This window comes from Schistocerca serialis, chromosome 2 (genome assembly GCF_023864345.2).
Source record: "Schistocerca serialis cubense isolate TAMUIC-IGC-003099 chromosome 2, iqSchSeri2.2, whole genome shotgun sequence".
NCBI classification, from domain to species: domain Eukaryota; kingdom Metazoa; phylum Arthropoda; class Insecta; order Orthoptera; family Acrididae; genus Schistocerca; species Schistocerca serialis.
The window spans coordinates 763,343,696-763,361,211 of NC_064639.1; the positions used below are offsets into that span (position 1 = coordinate 763,343,696).

At 42.8% G+C, this 17,516-nt stretch overlaps 1 protein-coding gene across 1 annotated transcript in view; it reads right to left on the reverse strand.

The window, feature by feature from the left end:
• Nucleotides 1–17,516, reverse strand: part of LOC126457980 (uncharacterized) — a 108,471-nt gene that overhangs the window by 17,501 nt on the left and 73,454 nt on the right. The window contains exon 9 of the mRNA XM_050094741.1: nucleotides 14,992–15,160. Coding sequence (XP_049950698.1) covers nucleotides 14,992–15,160 — 169 coding nt within the window. The remainder of the gene's footprint in view (nucleotides 1–14,991; nucleotides 15,161–17,516) is intronic.

A 17,516-nucleotide genomic window follows, 5' to 3' on the forward strand; every position in this document is an offset into this window, starting at 1 on the left:
CACTCCACCATCAACTGTATTTAATCTATCATTTATGAACACAGCAAGAGCCTTTTTAAAAATTTTAGCTGAACTTATCTCCAGCTATAGCCAGCTTTCAATACCTACATAATGATTTGAGGTTCAGTGCCTTCTGTTAGTGCTTGCACTGGTTCTTTCCCAACACAGTTATGACTATTTACCCCTACGTCTACCCTCGTCATGTGTTTGCCCTGCACCCTTTGATACTGAAGCCCTTTCTGTGCTTTTCTGAGATACTCTAACCTAAAATACACCCAATCCCCTCCACACTGTGTCTGCTACAAATATAGCCGCCTCCTGTGTGTAATGGACCCCTGTCCTATTAAGTGTAACTCAAAAGCCCACAACCCTATGGTGCAGGTCATGGAATCTACAGCCTACATGGTCACATAACTATCTGAGCCTCTGACTGAGACCCTCCACTCAGCTCTGTATCAAAGGTTTCATCCCCAAGCAAGACTGGGAGTCTTTACCATTTCAAATAGCAGTCCAAAAATAGAATCTTTTCTGATCCAAAGCAGAACATATTGTTAGTAACAACATGAGCCACCCCCTACAGCTGGCTGCAACCCTTTGCTCTTCATGGCATGAGGAAACACCCGTTCTACATCTGGCATTACTCCCTCTGATATGTACACAGCCATATCCCAAAAGGGCCTTGTGAGTGAAGGGTCATCAACTCAGCTTTCATTTGAGCACAGCTGTCACAGACTCTATCCATACTAAAGGAGGTGGAATAAAATGCTATCCAGTTATTGAAAGTAGGACTGTGGTTAGTAAACACACAAACATGCAAGAAGTTTAACAACTGAAACTTAAAATACCACAGGAAAATCAAAATAAGTCACTTCTAGCAGGAAGCTCGTAACAACTCTCAAATGAAATGATATGCTCTGCTGAGGTGATGCAGGAAAGAAAGCTGCCACCTCATATCCTCCCCCCCCCCCCCCCCCCCCCCTCGCCCCCCCCCCCCCCCCAAAAAAAATGTGATGAAATTAGAGAACAATTGGTTTTGAGTGAGGATACTGTGGTCAAAAGTTTCTTACAAGGACAAGTTTGCAACTGATGATACAATACTAGCTTTTTGCAGCACTCACAAATACTTGAAAAAACATATTGCATCACCATACACAAGAGCACTGACACAAAAATATAGCAAAAATTGGATCTATCTGGCAAACGTGGTTTCACACAAATGAAAATTTGGAAGTCAGCTTCTACACTGGCATGCCATAGAACTCTGCAGTATCAGTTTATCCAGTTTATCAACCTTATGGCAGGATACAAAATAATTTGGAGACAGGGCATGATATTAAATGCAATAAAAGCAATCTACTGCTAAAAGGCATCAACCTTATCAATGTTGGACTTCCTAACAGATGCTTCCAAGTGGTTATGGGTAATAAATGAAGCAAAACAATGAACTTCCGCCGAGATACATAGCTGATATGCCTGAACCACCTCATGGAAGTTTGAATATGATTTTTTTTTTTTTTTTTTTTTTTGGGGGGGGGGGGGGGGGGGGCTAGCCAAGAGGGAACACAGGATTCACTTTGAGTACAAGTACAAGCTACTGTCCCTCAATAAACCTCAGAAGAAAACTGAGCTTCAAGAATCATCTCTCAAACACAGCTGCCAAATTTAGAAACAACAGTAACATATTGCAGAAATTTGCCGGCACTTCATGGGGTGTGAGGGTCTTCAGATGCGATGCGATGCTATGCTATGGACTTCACCTTTACATCTAATCTATCCGCTAACAGCATATTGTGCAGCGGTTTGGGTAGTTCCATCAATGTCCACCTAAACTGAACTATGCACATTACAATAGCACAATAAAGGGGATCCTAACCTATTGGCTGCCTGTATTAAGAAATATATCCCCACCTGAAATGAGAGAAACCACTTGGAATAAGCCCCAAGAACAACTTTCCTGTAGTTCCATTTTGTATAAATGGAATGGGACTGCAGCGGGAGAAAGACTTGAAGAAAATAAATACTGACAGCAGTAATTTTATTATTTTTATTGGTTTACTAGTTTCGGTGCCTACTGGCACCGTCTTCAGGCCCTATACATGTAGCTAGATAAGTCATCTGAATGTCCATGCTGTTATAAGGATCACTTAATTTCAACTGGCTTCCATAGATGTCTGAAATTCTCTGTAGTCATGGACTCTTTACATCTCTAATGAGTTGTTGTTTGAAGTGTGGAAAGTCCACGTTTGCAGAGGAGTTTCAGAAATCTACAGAAGCCAGCTGAAATTAGTGATCCCTATAATAGCATGGATGTTTAGATGACTTATCTATCTACGCGTATAGGGGGCTGAAGATGGTGCCAATGGGGCACTGAAACTGGTAGTCCAATAAAAATAATTAATAAAATTACTGCTGTCTGTATTTATTTTCTTCAAGTCTGAGAGCAACCTTATTTTACAAATCCAATAAGATATCCCCCAACTGTGAGAGAGTCAGACAGCTTTCTAAATACCTACCCCTAAAAAGCACAATAATTTTGGATTAAAATTGATTCAGCCTAACTGATTGCTGGAAAGAGGAATGGACCACACAGTCACACCCCACTTTTCACAATATGCCTCACCTACCAACCATATCATACGGATTTGACTGGCCTCACAAAATCTGCTCCACCCTGAATGGAATTCGAACAAACTATGGTAGACAGGCTGACTCATACAGATGGGAGAAAATGGCTTCTCCCAAGTGCAGTTGTGGAACTGCCAGGCAAACACACAGTTGAAGATTGCCCTTTGACAGTCTTCATGGGTGACCACTCTGAATTCCTGCTTCCAATAAAAAAAAATCAGCAAAATGTACACTCAGGTGTAATAGTGTTTCTGTAAATTTTCTGGTTTTCTATTCTTTTCTCGCTATCTTCTTATTTTCATATGATCTGCATGATTTATATGCATACTTAATATTTGTATTGCACACCTTTTAAATTTAATTCAAGTGATGCAGTACACCATACACTACATAATAAATAAAAACAAAGCTCTTTTAAAATTTTTCTCAAGGCTTGAAAATTGTCTTAGTTTTTTGGCCCCAGTTTGGTACGAATGTATGAATGATACAAATCTTTCAGTTTTGTGCGCCTCTAAATACTTGAAACACTGAAGTGAGCTGATCAATGGCCTTCATCTGCATCCAAGTCTAATGATACAGAATTGTCTCCAGGGGACACCACATGGTAGGAGTACTGTTCCTGCAGGCAGAATGATTTGCGTGTTCACAAGAAGCTTAGGGCTATGCTGCCAGCTGCTGGCAGGGTCTCCCAAGCCAGATAGGCCTCAGTGGACAAACCAGATGAAGAATGTCCCATAACATCCCATTTCACTCCTACCCACTCCCACAGTCCTTTCGCAATTCCCAAACATCCAACACAAAGTGAGAGGCAATCTGTGCCGCAGTGTCAGAGGCACATGCAAAGATGTATCATTAATGGAGCCTCAAGAAAGATCCTAAATTCTCATAGGGCAAAAAAAAAAAAAAAAAAAAAAAAAAAAAAAAAAAAAAAAAACTGAGGGACTTGATGAGCCGTCAATCACCCAAGAATAAGGGCTGAACCAATGGAAGCTGTTTCCGCAACTGGATCGGGCAACAGACCAGTCCACCGAGTGGAAACTGTTACTGAGAAGTTGGACCAGATCAAGATCAAATCCTTGCTTGGGGCTCAGAGGAGGAAATGCCTCAAAGAAAAACAGAAAATGAAAGTAAAGAATGGCTTCCTAAACACATGTTGTGGTCCTCAGTGCGAAGACTGGTTTAATGCAGCTCTCCATGCTATCCTGTGCAAGCGTCTTTGTCACCGAGTAGCTAATGCAACCAACACCCTTCTGCATCTGCTTACTGTATTCAACTCTTGGTCTCCCTCTATGACTTTTACCCCCCACACTTCCCTCCAGCACTAAATTGGTGATCGCTTGATGCCTCAGAATGTGTCCTACCAATCGATCCGCTTTTATAGTCACATTGTGCCACAAATTTCTTTTCTCTCCAGTTCTATTCAGTACCTTCTCATTATTTATGTGATCCTTAACATAAATGAATGGAACTAAAAGGTCTTGAATCAAAGACCTACAAAAAAGACCCCCTTCTACTGCTGCAAGAGAATAAGGGAGAAGTCTACTACTCCCATTTTTCAGGATACATGGATCCAGAAAAAGCCTAGGCAGGAAATAGGGAAACAGATCTATAGCACTGCAGTCTTGTTTTTCAGGACAGCAGCTAGCCAACAAGTACAGCTATCAGTCAGCATCACCTTGCAGTAAAGGAACTTGTTCAGTTGGTTCTCTTCGAAAAGATTTTGGGGGGGGGGGGGGGGGTAGCCTAATTCAGGAGGGTCTATCTGCTCTTCACTTCGTCTCTGTGTGGAGGGGAACAGTGGAATGGTTAAGGAGGTGGTGCACAAGATATCTCTGTGGGGGAAGGCAAAGCTACTGGTGAAGATAGCAGCTTAGTTCTTTGAGACCCAATTTGGGCACCAAAACTTCTTAAGGATACTTCTCCAAAACTCTGTTCTAAAAAATAAGAATGCAGAACCAGAAGGTCTTGACAGAGAAGTCGGCGAGAAACGCCTGGCAGCAATGCGAGAACAGGGCCTGAAATTGTACTTAGGGTACTCGCAGGTTGCTGTCAGCATAACCAAAGACATCAGAAGCAACCACGGCAGCGAATTGGAGACAGCAGGTTTTGCAGCTAAACCTGCAACACAGTAAAGGGCAACTGCCTCCCTCAGTCTTTTCCTGGGAAGACATTGGATGGATGTGGCCCTGATCCAGCAACCCTATCTATGTAAAGGAGGTATTTTAGACCTCGGAGGAATTGGAGGCAAGTTGATGTATGCTGGAAATCTAAAGAACTCCAGAACGTGCATTTATGTTAAGAATGGAATTTCATTCATACTGATGCCGGACATTTGCTTGGGAACTTAGTGACGAACAGGATGAACCAACATGAGGAAAAAGCACAAGGGAAATTGCATTGGTCTCAGCTTACCTTCCTCATGAGGACAGTACTCTTCCTTCCCATGAAGTGAGGAGACTGGCAAATTGTTGCACACAGCAGAATGAACACCTGCTGCAAGTTTGATGCCAATCCTCACAACCTGGTGTGGGGGAACAGTGACATGAGCAGTAAAGGTGAGCACCTGCTTGAATTTTTGCTAGAAAATAATCTGGAAATCTTGAACAGGGGTAGGGAATCTACTTTCAGGTACAGAAGTAGGGAAGAGGTAACCAAAGTAACTTTTGAGTACACGCTAACGGGTAGTTAGTTACGTCAACCAATGGTACATGGTGGTGGAGCCATCGTTATCTGACCAGATGTACATTAAGTATATACATTGATCAGCCAGAACATTATGACCACCTACCCAATAGCCAGTACGCCACCTTTGGCACAGATAAAATTAGTGATGCGTCGTGGCATAGAAACAGGAAACAATGAGGCCTTGGTAGGTCACTGGAGAGAGAGTTGCCACCACATTTGCACACACAAGTCACCTAACTTCCTGTAAATTCCAGGAAGGGGGACAATGAGCTCTGATCCCACATTCAATCATGTCTCAGATGTGTTCAATAGAGTTCAGATCTGGCGAGTTGGGTGGGTTGGTGGAGGGGGTAGCACATCATCTGGAACTCGCCGCTGTGTTCCCCAAACCACTCCATCACACTCCTTGCATCATGACGCATTATGTTGTTGAAAAATGCCACTGCCACCAGGAAATATCATCATCGTGAAAGGATGCACATAGTCTGCAACCAGTGTACAATATTCCTTGACCATCATGGTGCCTTGTATGAGCTCTACTAGACCCATGGATGCCCATGCAAATGTTCCCCAGAGCACAATAGAGCTGCCGTCAGCTTGTCTCCGTCCCACAGTCAAGAAACTGTTGCCCTGGAAAACAACAGATTCACACTCTTCCATCAGAAGATGAAGAAGGTATCGGGATTCATCAGACAATATACTGCTCTGCCACTGCGCCAATTTATAGTGCTGATGCTCACGTGCCCATTTCAGTCGTAGTTGCCAATGTCGTGGTGTTAACATTGGCACATGCATGGGTCATCGGCTGCAGAGGCCTATAAGTGTTCAGTGCACTGTGTGTTCAGACATACTTTTACTCTGCCCAGTATTCAAACCTGATGTTAGTTCCACCACAGTTCACTGTCTGTCCTGTTTTACCAGCCTGCCCAGCCTACAACATCCAATATCTGTAATGAGGGGTAGCCACCCAACCGCATCACATCTGGACATGGTTTCACCTTAGTTTCGCCATGTGTTGAAGGCCCTCAACACAGCACTCCTCGACCACCCATCAAGTCATACAGCTTGTGAAATGCTCGTGCTGAGCCTCTGGGCCATCACAATCTGCCCCCGGTCAAACCCAGATCGATTGCGCACCTTCCCCATTCTACACTGATACTACATGTACTGTGCGTACGGATGGCTAGCAGTCATTCCTCGACAGTTGGCACTGCTATCGGCTGGCTGGGTTTATATCGATAGTAGGTCGGTGGTTCTGCCTGATCAGTGTACGAAATTGAAATGAGTGTTAAACAGATCATAGCCTATAGAAATATCAGGAAAACAGACTGGGTCTCATATGAGATAGACCTAAACTCATGCTTATCTGAAGTCAGAACTTCAATAAGGAACAAAATAGAGACTTGAGGAAATGGTAGCTGCAGTGACATCTGCCACTACGACTGCATATTTAGAAGGCTGCACAATCATCAAGAAGATCACAAACAGAAATGTACCATGGTGGAACAATGTAAACCGTTTAGTGTCGCCTAGCAGCAAGAATCATTCCTAATGGTTGGAGCACACTCAGGATTGTTTTCATTCTGAAGCCAGGGAGAACTGGTCATATCAAGGCAAGGGTATGAGACTTAACAGTCTGACCTCCATTCGTCAAATGAAATTAGAAAAGCTGGTCATTGCGCATGTGAGGGAGAAGAAGCCGACTGAGGTTACTTTGCAAATAAACCAACATTCATATCAACCACGTAAATCATGACAAGCTGCACCACCAATTTGTTGGAAAGGTCGAAAAAGCTCTACACTTTCAGGAAACAGCTCTCTGCATCTTACTGCACATCAAGAGGTTGTTTACCAATATGACCTCTGAATCCATGGTTAGAGCTGCAGAAGAGCACGGCGCTGAGACTGCCATATGCAGGTGGCTTAAGACCATGCTAAGTAGATGAAAGGTAGCATCTACCATGATGAATGAGGAAATGGTGATCAATACCACTAGGGAGTGTCCAAAACGAGGGGTCTTGTGCCTACTACCTAGTGACAAATTAACTCACTGAAGATTTAGATACTAGATGCTACTATTGCCATGGATGCATTTGATGTGAGATTCTGGATGCCCAAAAGGAATCCTGTTATTTCCAATTTTTAACCTGTATGCTCCTGCCGCTGCCTCCATTGTAAACCAAAGGCATAATACGGGCACGTTGAGCATAGTCTCCATCCCAGCCAAGTGGCTCTGAAATCTCTTATCAGCTCTTGCTATGAGATCAAAAATCATTACAGAATGCCATTTATTCATAGTAATACTTGGCAAATTTGCTAGTACCATTAGCACACTGGCACAATGTGCACTAGACAATGTGAAAAACTGGTGCAGAAAACAGGATCTAGGGCCAAGTCCCAAGAAAAATGTTGTAGTACCATTTACAAGGAAGCAAATCCAACACACACACTGGAATCTCAAGCTCCTCAATGAAACTCTACAACAGGAGGGGGTAGTGAAGAATCTAAGTATATCCTTGGATGCAAAACTATCACAGACCCCTCATATAAAGAATATAGGTTCCAACACAAAAAGTACTCTTATGAACACTAGAAGGGCCTGCAGTAAAAACTGGCATCTGAACTCATGAGTACATACTGAATATACCACTGTGATAGGATTTATGGTAATTTATGGGGCAGCATTTTGGCGGAATGAAATAGAACAGAAGATGGGAAGGTGCAGAGATTGGCCTGCTTAGTGGTATCAACAGCACACCCACTGCTGGGATGGAGACCATGCTCAACATGCCCATATTATGCCTTTGGTTTGCAATGGAGGCAGCGGCAGGAGCATACAGGTTAAAAACCAGAAACAACAGGATTCCTTTTGGGCATCCAAATCTCACATCAACGTAGTGAGTGGGGTAAATATAAGAATGGTCAGGCACATGTCGGCAGACCACACAGACCACACATTAACTTCCCACTGCTTCAATAAACCCTTCACTTAACAATAGGAAGAACAGTGTACACAACCATAACACTGTTCAGGAGACATGGGGCCATAGTATTTAGTGTACAACCTGGGCCAAAGGGAGGGAGAGAAGACTCTATAGGAAAGCTGGCCACAGTATCCCAGTTGGAAGTATCCACTATCAGTGTGTGGCAGGAGGAGAATTTGAGTAGGTGGTATAAGGATCATAGCATCTACATGTATTCAGACAGCCAAGTGGCTCTGAAGTCTCTTATCAGCTCTTGCTACGAGATCAAATATCGTTACAGAATGCCATGAAGTCCTTGGAAGACTATGGGAAAGCAAAAGATAAACCTGCTGTGGGTACCTGGTCACTCAGGAATTAATGCCAATGAACAAGCTGATGGACAGGCCATGACAGGGGCAACGAATCCACTTATTGGACAGACCATGTCCCGTCCATCACCAAGGTGCTGATAAAATCAAAACTATGTTGCTGGATCAGGAGGCAGCATGTAGAAAATTGGACTACAATCCAAAACCAAAAACATGGTAAGCTAATGATGTCGAAGTCATGTTTCAAGAAAAGTTCTGTAATCTTGAACTTGAACAGGAAAAAAATTAAACTCCATGGCCACGAGAACTTTAAGAAACATCTACACTTGATAAGTATAGGAAGAGGAGGAGAAGAAGAAGAAGAAGAAGAAGAAGAAGAAGCCCCTAAGCATAGACTACGCGATGAGGATGATAAAGCCACACAAATCTTATCTTACAGTGTGAAGCTCTGGAGGGCAACATACACAGAATATTCATATTGGTATAAACTGAAGAAATCGCGTCTAATAAGGAATTAATACAGGGTCTCCAACTACTTCTTATGGGTACCAGTTTGCTCTATTAGAAGCACACGGAGGAAAACTGCAAATAAACTCTGTTTTGATGTGGGCAACACTGGGCTTGGACTACTGGTATTTTTGTCTTCCTGCATTAATCAAATGAATGATGTGGAGTAGTATTTTAACTGCTTGATTCAAGTGACATCTTCGCTGAAAACTCATTTGCCAATTATAAGGAGTGTTCAAAAGATGTCATAGGAGCCAAACGGATTTAAATTAGCATATGCTGCATTGGGATAACATAGTGGGACATCGGGGAATGCAAAGTGTGCATTATCATCTCCCACTAAAGAATTCAAAGCTGTGGCCTCAGCAGGCAAGGTGATTCCCGCCACCTTCTCAACATCTGACATCTGATACTCCTCGAATTCCTTGGGCATGGAAAAACCATGAACAGTGACGTGTAATGTGAGACACTCCGTAGCAAAGTCCATCAAGAGCACGTGGCCTTGGGTGCTCACTGAGGGAGTGATTCTGCTCCACGATAACACATATCCACAAGTCTCCAAGGTCACACAAAGTGTAACGGCCAAGTTCAAGTGGGAGCAGCTTGAAGATCTGCCCTACAGCCCGGTCATATCATCCTGTGACTTCCATGTGTTTTGTCTGCTAAAAAAGACCTCTCAAAGGGAAGCACTTCAACTTGGAGGATAAACTGAAGGACACAATGGAGGACTGGCTCCTGTCACAGCAACAGGAATTCTGGGAACAGGGAATCCTTTGGCTCATGAGATAGTAGTTGTGCTCAGGCCCCTGGTGATTACTTTTGAATAAAGACTTTAATTATACGCACAGTGTTGTTTTGCTCCTTTACTTTTGAGTATCACTCGAGGTTTCAAAACTTCCATGGAAACAGTTGGTGAAATATGATAAAAGCTCTAATAGTCCAACTTAGCTTCAATTTCTCAGTGACTAAAGTGTTGGGTTTTCAGGTGTCACTGAGACTTTGATTAAAGTAATAGAAAGTTTGCTCAGCTGCCCACTGAAACATTCAGCTGAAGGAGCCCACGCAAAATAATTATGTCTACATATTTTATGATTATAAATGAGTCCTTACCACAGTATTAGGGCTATACCCTCGACAGTGACCCTAAATGTGGCCCTGGAGTATGACAATAAAATCAGGGAAATTCAAGAACGCACAGAAAGAAGTTCTCTGAGGCTGTAGCTACTGCAATAACGAATACCATGTAGGCAGTACAGTTGAAGAGAATAGACATATCCAAAAAGGGCAATTACAGAAGTTGGACAGACAAACATAGGTATACGAAAAGAAACCGCATGGAACAGTTGATAGCAGAAGAGATACTTCAATTATTATAAATGTATGGAAAGTTCTGGTTGAGAATAACAAATTATTTACAAATAAAGGAGATGATTCACTGAAAGGCAGAAGCACTACGCTGCTGATAGGTACAAAAGCAAAAGGTACAGGGCTTTACTTTGAAGTGTATAGCAGCTCATGGGAGAGTGGGGAGCCGTCTGAGGGCACCACTTTGGGAGGGGATGGAAGTATCTTGGGTACAATGTCCCTCATTTCAGGGCATAATAATAGATAATCAAAGCCCTGACAAAGGACATGATTCAGTCGTTCCAGTCTTAGGTGGTAGTGGGTGACAAGGGGGGACGGGGGACCAGTTTTTTTGTTGTTGGTTCTTGGGATGGTTGTGAGGATCAGGTGAGTGAGGCGATATGGCATGGGAGATCTGTTTGTGTATTAGGGAAGGGAGAGCTGTAATGCCCACACAGCACCCTCCTATGCCAACCTCCTTATGGGCCACCTACAGGAAACATTCATAGCTTCCCAAAACCCCAAACCCTGGTCTGGTTCAGGTTTGTTGATGACATGTTTATAATCTCGATCCAAGACTCGGACACCTTATCTTCATTCCTCCACATTCTCAACAACTCCATATCAAATCCATATCAATCTCCATACCAAACCGACCAATCATCAGCAGTACCTGCACTTTGACAGCTGCCACCCCTTCCACACTAAAAAATCCCTCCCATACCACCTGGCCACCCATCACAGACATATCTGCAGTGATGACAACTCCTTCATCCTATAGGATGAAGGCCTCACAACGGCCTTCACAGACAAGAAATACACCCCCCCCTCCACCCCCGCAGACCTAATGCATGAACAGATCTCCCATGCCATATCCCCATATACATCTGATCCTCACATCCATCCCAAGAACCAAACACCTCCCTCCCCTTGTCACCCAATAGCACCAACGAATGAACCACGTCCTTCGTCAGGACTTTGATTATCTATAATCATGCCCTGAAATGAGGGGCATCCTACCCAAGATATTCCCATCTCTTCTAAAAGTGGTGTTCCGCCGCCCATCCAACCTCCACAACATCCTAGTCCATCCCTATGGCACTCTCATCCCCAATCCCCCCTGGTTTGGTTGGCAGGAGAGCCAACACCGTGTTACTAGAGGAAGCCGAAAGGCACGCGTTTTAGCTCACGCAGGCTGGCGTGAGGTCTGGAACAGGACAAGGAAATTAGACTTTAGAAAAAACGGACGTAGCTGGTGGAATACTTAACTTTAATCCATTAATGGTGAACATCGCTCTGGACAGTACATTATTCACAGTATCAATAGTAACTGGTAATGGCGCCTTGCTAGGTCGTAGCAAATGACGTAGCTGAAGGCGATGCTAACTATCGTCTCGGCAAATGAGAGCGTATTTTGTCAGTGAACCATCGCTAGCAAAGTCGGTTGTACAACTGGGGCGAGTGCTAGGACGTCTCTCTAGACCTGCCGTGTGACGGTGCTCAGTCTGCAATCACTGATAGCGGCGACACGCGGGTCCGACGTATACTAACGGACCGCGGCCGATTTTTTCTAAAGTCTAATTTCCTTGTCCTGTTCCAGACCTCATGCCAGCCTGCGTGAGCTAAAACGCGTGCCTTTCGGCTTCCTCTAGTAACACGGTGTTGGCTCTCCTGCCAACCAAAACAGGGGGGGACTGGGGATGAGAGTGCCATAGGGATGGACTAGGATGTTGTGGAGGTTGGATGGGTGGCGGAACACCACTTTTAGAAGAGATGGGAATATCTTGGGTAGGATGCCCCTCATTTCAACCTAGCAAGTGTGGTGTCTGGCAGTGACACCACACCCTCCCATAGGAATTGTACACTTGTGGAATACCCAGATGCAAAACCCTGCCTATCAACCCATGCAGCACCTCCTACTCCAGTCCTGTCACAGGCTTATCCTACCCCATCAGAAGCCACTGTGAAAGCACCCATGTCAATTAACAGCTCTGCTGCAATCACTGCACAGCATTTCACATTGGTATGACAACCAACCAGCTGTCAACCAGAATGAATGGCCACAACCAGATTGCTGCCAAAAACAAGGTTGACCACCCAGTGGCGCAACATGCAGCAGGGCACAACATGCAAGATTTCAAAGGCTGCTTCACAATCTGTGCCATCTGCATCCTCTCCACCACCACCACCACCACCACCACCACCAGCAGCAGCTTTTCTGAGCTGGGCAGATGGGAGCTATCTTTATAGCACATCCTTCGCTCCTTTAACCTCACTGGCCTAAAACTAAGGTAATTCGCTGTCCTCCCAACCCCCTGCCCAATAGTGTGTGTGTGTGAGTGTGTGTGTGTGTGTGTGTGTGTGTGTGTGTGTGTGTGTCTCCAACATGCTTAAGAAAGGAATTTCATTCCAAATGCTACCAAAGCAAAGCTCTGTACCTTTTGTTTTGGTACCTGTTGACGATGCAGTGCAGAGTCATCTCCTTTATTACTAAATAATTCAAAATACTTCAACTGACTGACGAAAGAAGGGAGTACAAAATTGTTGTTCATAATACAAGAATACAGAAATATACATCAACCTGGAACGAAATAAACAGGAAATGCAGAGAAGCAAAGGTGAACTGGTGGCAGGAAAAATGTGGAGAAACCAAAAAAGAAATGGTCATCAAAAGGACTAATTCAGCATACAGAAAAGCCAAAACAACTTTCAATGAAATTAAAAGGAAGGGTGTCAGTACAATGGGAATACCATTGTTAAATACAGATGAGATAATGGATAGATGGAAAGAATACTCTGAAGGCATCAATGAGGGAGAGAAATTGTCTGATGATACAATAAAAGAATAAACTGGAATTGATATGGAAGAGATAGGGGATCTGGCATTATAGTCAGAATTTAAAAGAGCTTTGGAAGATTTAAGATAAAATAAGGCAGAAAGAATAGCTAACATTCCATCAGAATTTTTAAAATCACTGGGGAAGTGGCAATCAAATGACTATTCATGTTGGTGTGTAGAATCTGTGAGTCTAGCAACACAGCATCAGATTTTTGGGAAAAACATTATCATTATAATTCTGAAGCAATCAAGAGCAGATATGTGCAAGAACTATAGCACAATCGGCTCAACAACTCATGCATACAACCTGTTAGCAAGAATAATATGCAGAAGAAGAATGGAAAAGAAAATTACTGATCTGACAGATAACAAATTAGTTTGACTTTTGCAAAGGTGTAGGCACCAGAGAGGCAGTTGTGACGTCCAACTGATAATGGGAGGAAGACGTTAAATAAATCAAGAAACTTCCATTAGATTTATTGACTTGGAAAAAGCATTCAACAATGTGAAATGGTGCAAGGCATTCAAAATTATAAGAAAAATATGAGTAAGCTATAGGAAAATATGGGTAATATATAATATGCACAAGATCCAAGAGGATAAAATAAGAATGAAGTGCTGGAATTAAAAATCCCAACTGTTCAATCTGTAGCTGAAGAAACAATGATGGAAATAAAAGTGAGGTTCAAGATGTGGAATTAAAATTCAGGATGAAAAGTTATCAACGATAAGATTTGTTATGACACTGCTATCTTCAATGAAAGTGAAGAAAAACTACAGGACATTTTTAAAGGAATGATCCGTCTAATGAGTACAGAATATGGATTGAGAGTAAACTGAAGATAAACAGAAGCAATGAGAGTAGTAGAAATGAGATTAGCAACGAACATCAAAATCAAGGACCACAAAGTAGACAAAGATAAGGAATTCTGCTACCTTAGAAGGAAAACAACATGTGATGGACAAAACAAGAATATAAAAAGCAAAGTAGCACAGACAAACAGAACATTTCTACCCAACAGAAATCTACTACTATCAAAAATTCTATGAATGTAATTTCGGAGGACATCATTGTATGATAGTGAATCATGGACAGAGGGAAAACAAGAAAAGGAGAGAATTGAAGAATTTGAGATGATGTTGACATTGAAAATTTGTGCACTTATAAGTAACAAGGCAGACTCAGCGAGAGAAGAAACATGGAAAACACTGACCGCGGACAAGAAGAAGGGACAAGATGATAGGACATGTGTTAAGGCATCAGGAAATAACTTCAGTTGTATCAGAGGGAGCTGCAGAGGGTAAAAACTGTGGGAGTGAAAGAAAAGGATGAGGAAGGGAGGGAGGGAGGGAGGGAGGGAGGGAGGGAGGGAGGGAGGGAGGGAGGGAGGGAGGGAGGGGGGGAGGGGGGAGGGGGGAGGGAGGGAGGGAGGGAGGGGGAGAGAGGGAGAGAGAGAGAGAGAGAGAGAGAGAGAGAGAGAGAGAGAGAGAGAGAGAGAGAGAGAGAGAGAGAGACTTATCAATACTTGTTCTCTCTTTTATTAAGAAAGTAATTGTTTATGGTTATGCCTTAAATCATCCTTACACACTTCACATGCAAGCCTGTTGCTATTCTTCATTATCATTGTAGAGAACATCTTTTTCAAAATCACAATGGATTATATTCTCTTTTACTGAGCAAGTACAATGGATTACCAACCTGTGATCAACAGTAGATGAAGATTTTATATCCTTGGCATCATCACCTGAGGATGAAATTGTTTCCGAGATATCTGAGAATTTTCTTCGTTTAGAGTCACTGACTCCAGGACTCTTCTTGTCACTGCTGTTAAGAGGTCGTTTTTGGCCCTTTGTAGGAGTATCTTCATCTGAAAATATATCCTCAGTATAAATGAGATTCAAATTACCCAATAACATCAAATTCATGATTCACAATATTAAAGTGCAGTTGAACATGTTTTACATAATTGCTCCAAGTACAAGACTATGTGACAATAAGTTAGCTCTGTTTACAGTACATATCATGCTTGACACAAAGCAATTTTAGATGGATTAAGCAGTTACAGAAGACACTGGGTGATTGCAGTGGATGATGGGGACTAAGTTACAAAACACATTGCATGGGGTGATTTACAAATGCACTGGTTGATGTGTGACAACAAGGACAAATGGAAACATTATGACCACTGCACACCACGAAACTGGATCCCACCTGGTGGCACTGCGGACATATGATGCTGTAAGGAAAGTATATAAGTGGAACAGAGAGGAATGACAAAACATTCTAGCAACTATATGGGCCATAGTTGTGGAAATCCAGTGACATAAAACATTTTGCTAAAGAGCAGTTTATTATGACCCATGGGATCAACCAGCTCGAAAGCAGCAAAGCTGTTTGGTTGTTCACATTCTACTGTTGTCAGTGTCTGTGGAAAGTGGTTGATAGACAATCAAACCACGAGTATGTGGCATCATGTTGGACATCTACACCCCATCACAAAACATGAACGTCTGAGGCCTGCACACTTTGTAAAACTGAATATGCAGTGATATGTGGCTGATCTGCTGGTATAGGTACAGGTGTTTCAGAGCACACTGTTTTAGTGCACATTATTGAACATCAAGCCCTGCAGCAGAAGAACCCTGTGTGTTCCCATGCTGACTCTTTGATATCATCTATTACAACTGCAGTGAGCACGGGATCAAGGTTGGGTAACAATCACAAAACTGGGGAGATGGAGCATACGAAAAGAGATGCAGGCTGGAGGCGTGGGGGTGGGGGAGTACAATGTCAGGATTGGAGAAAAATGTAGGAGATAATGACAAGGGAGGAAAGGATGAGAGGAAAAGATGGAAAGGGGGTAATTGAGGATCAGAACTAGAGAATACTGTCAATATGGTTGCGGGTATGACATATATGTTTAGCAAATGATTAGTCAAGTTTCCAGATAAGCAAAGTGTGGTAGTGAGCATTCAACCTGTTTAAACAGAAGGCTAGCATCACTTCACATAGAATCCTCCACAATTATTGCACCTTAAGTAGCATAAGGTATGGCTACTTGTGCATCTCAGCAGATCTTTGAAGTAATTAGAAATGTTTGTAATTTACCTGCATTAGGTCCTAGTTTGTGTGTGAATTGGAAAGGTCCTGCACCTGGAATGCCATCAGTGGAATAAGCCTTAGGACGCAGGACAGGGAGAGGAAGTGGCATAGAAGTGGTCTATGATATTGCTCAGGTTGGGTGGGTGATGAAATACCAATTTGGGAAATGACTGCACGATTTTTGTTAGGTATCCCTCATCCCAAGGAATGATGAGAGGTAGCTGAAGCCCCGGTAAAGGATAACAATGCATTTTCCACAGACTGAGTGATATAGAGTGATAAGGGAAACATTGGTTAATGGCTTGCTTGCAGTGATGACAAGTTTGTTTGTGTCAAAATAATAAATGGCAGGAGAAAATTGTTTCTTGACTAACTGGATGGGGCTCTGTCTGCAAGGTTATCAGTTTATTTAAGTAACTCTTGCTTCCTACTGCAGATGGCACATCTATGAATTCCAAGGCTTTTTGTGAAGCACTTTTTCATACAGTATGGGTGACAGTTGTCCAAATGGAGGTACTGTTGTTGATGAGTGAATCTTATGTGCACAGAGGTTTTTATGGTGCCATCAGAGAGATGTAGATCAACACCCAAAGTATCTCATGGAACTGCAATGGAATAGATGAAGAAAACTTGGTAATAGATGTTAAGGTTCAGAGGAAAGAGCAGGCTATCTTTGACATGTTCCTCATTACGAAGATGGTACCATGGGTCCTGAACAAGAAACAAGGTTTAAGATGTCAGAAGATTTTTCAATCCCTTTAAGTCCCTCTTAAATGGAGTGGCAAAGGAAAGTAGTAGGCAAGTACTGTGAGGATACATACCATTCCATAGGAGTGATGTCAATCCCTATTACATCTTCTTACTGACAAATGGTACTTGCAAATGAAAGCTATAAAACCAGGGATCATAGGTAAGAGCACAGATACTGTGCAAGGCTGTTGTTTTATTTGCATCCGATGAGTCATATAGACAGACAACATGCATCTTCAAGATGGGACAGCGATCGCAGCCACTTCCCAAAAGGAAATACCTGCTTGAGCACAAATATGAGAATCTGTGTAGGGATGTTGTAGAATCTCATTCCATCCTCAGAAATGCAAGTATAAAGTGGTGTATAAACT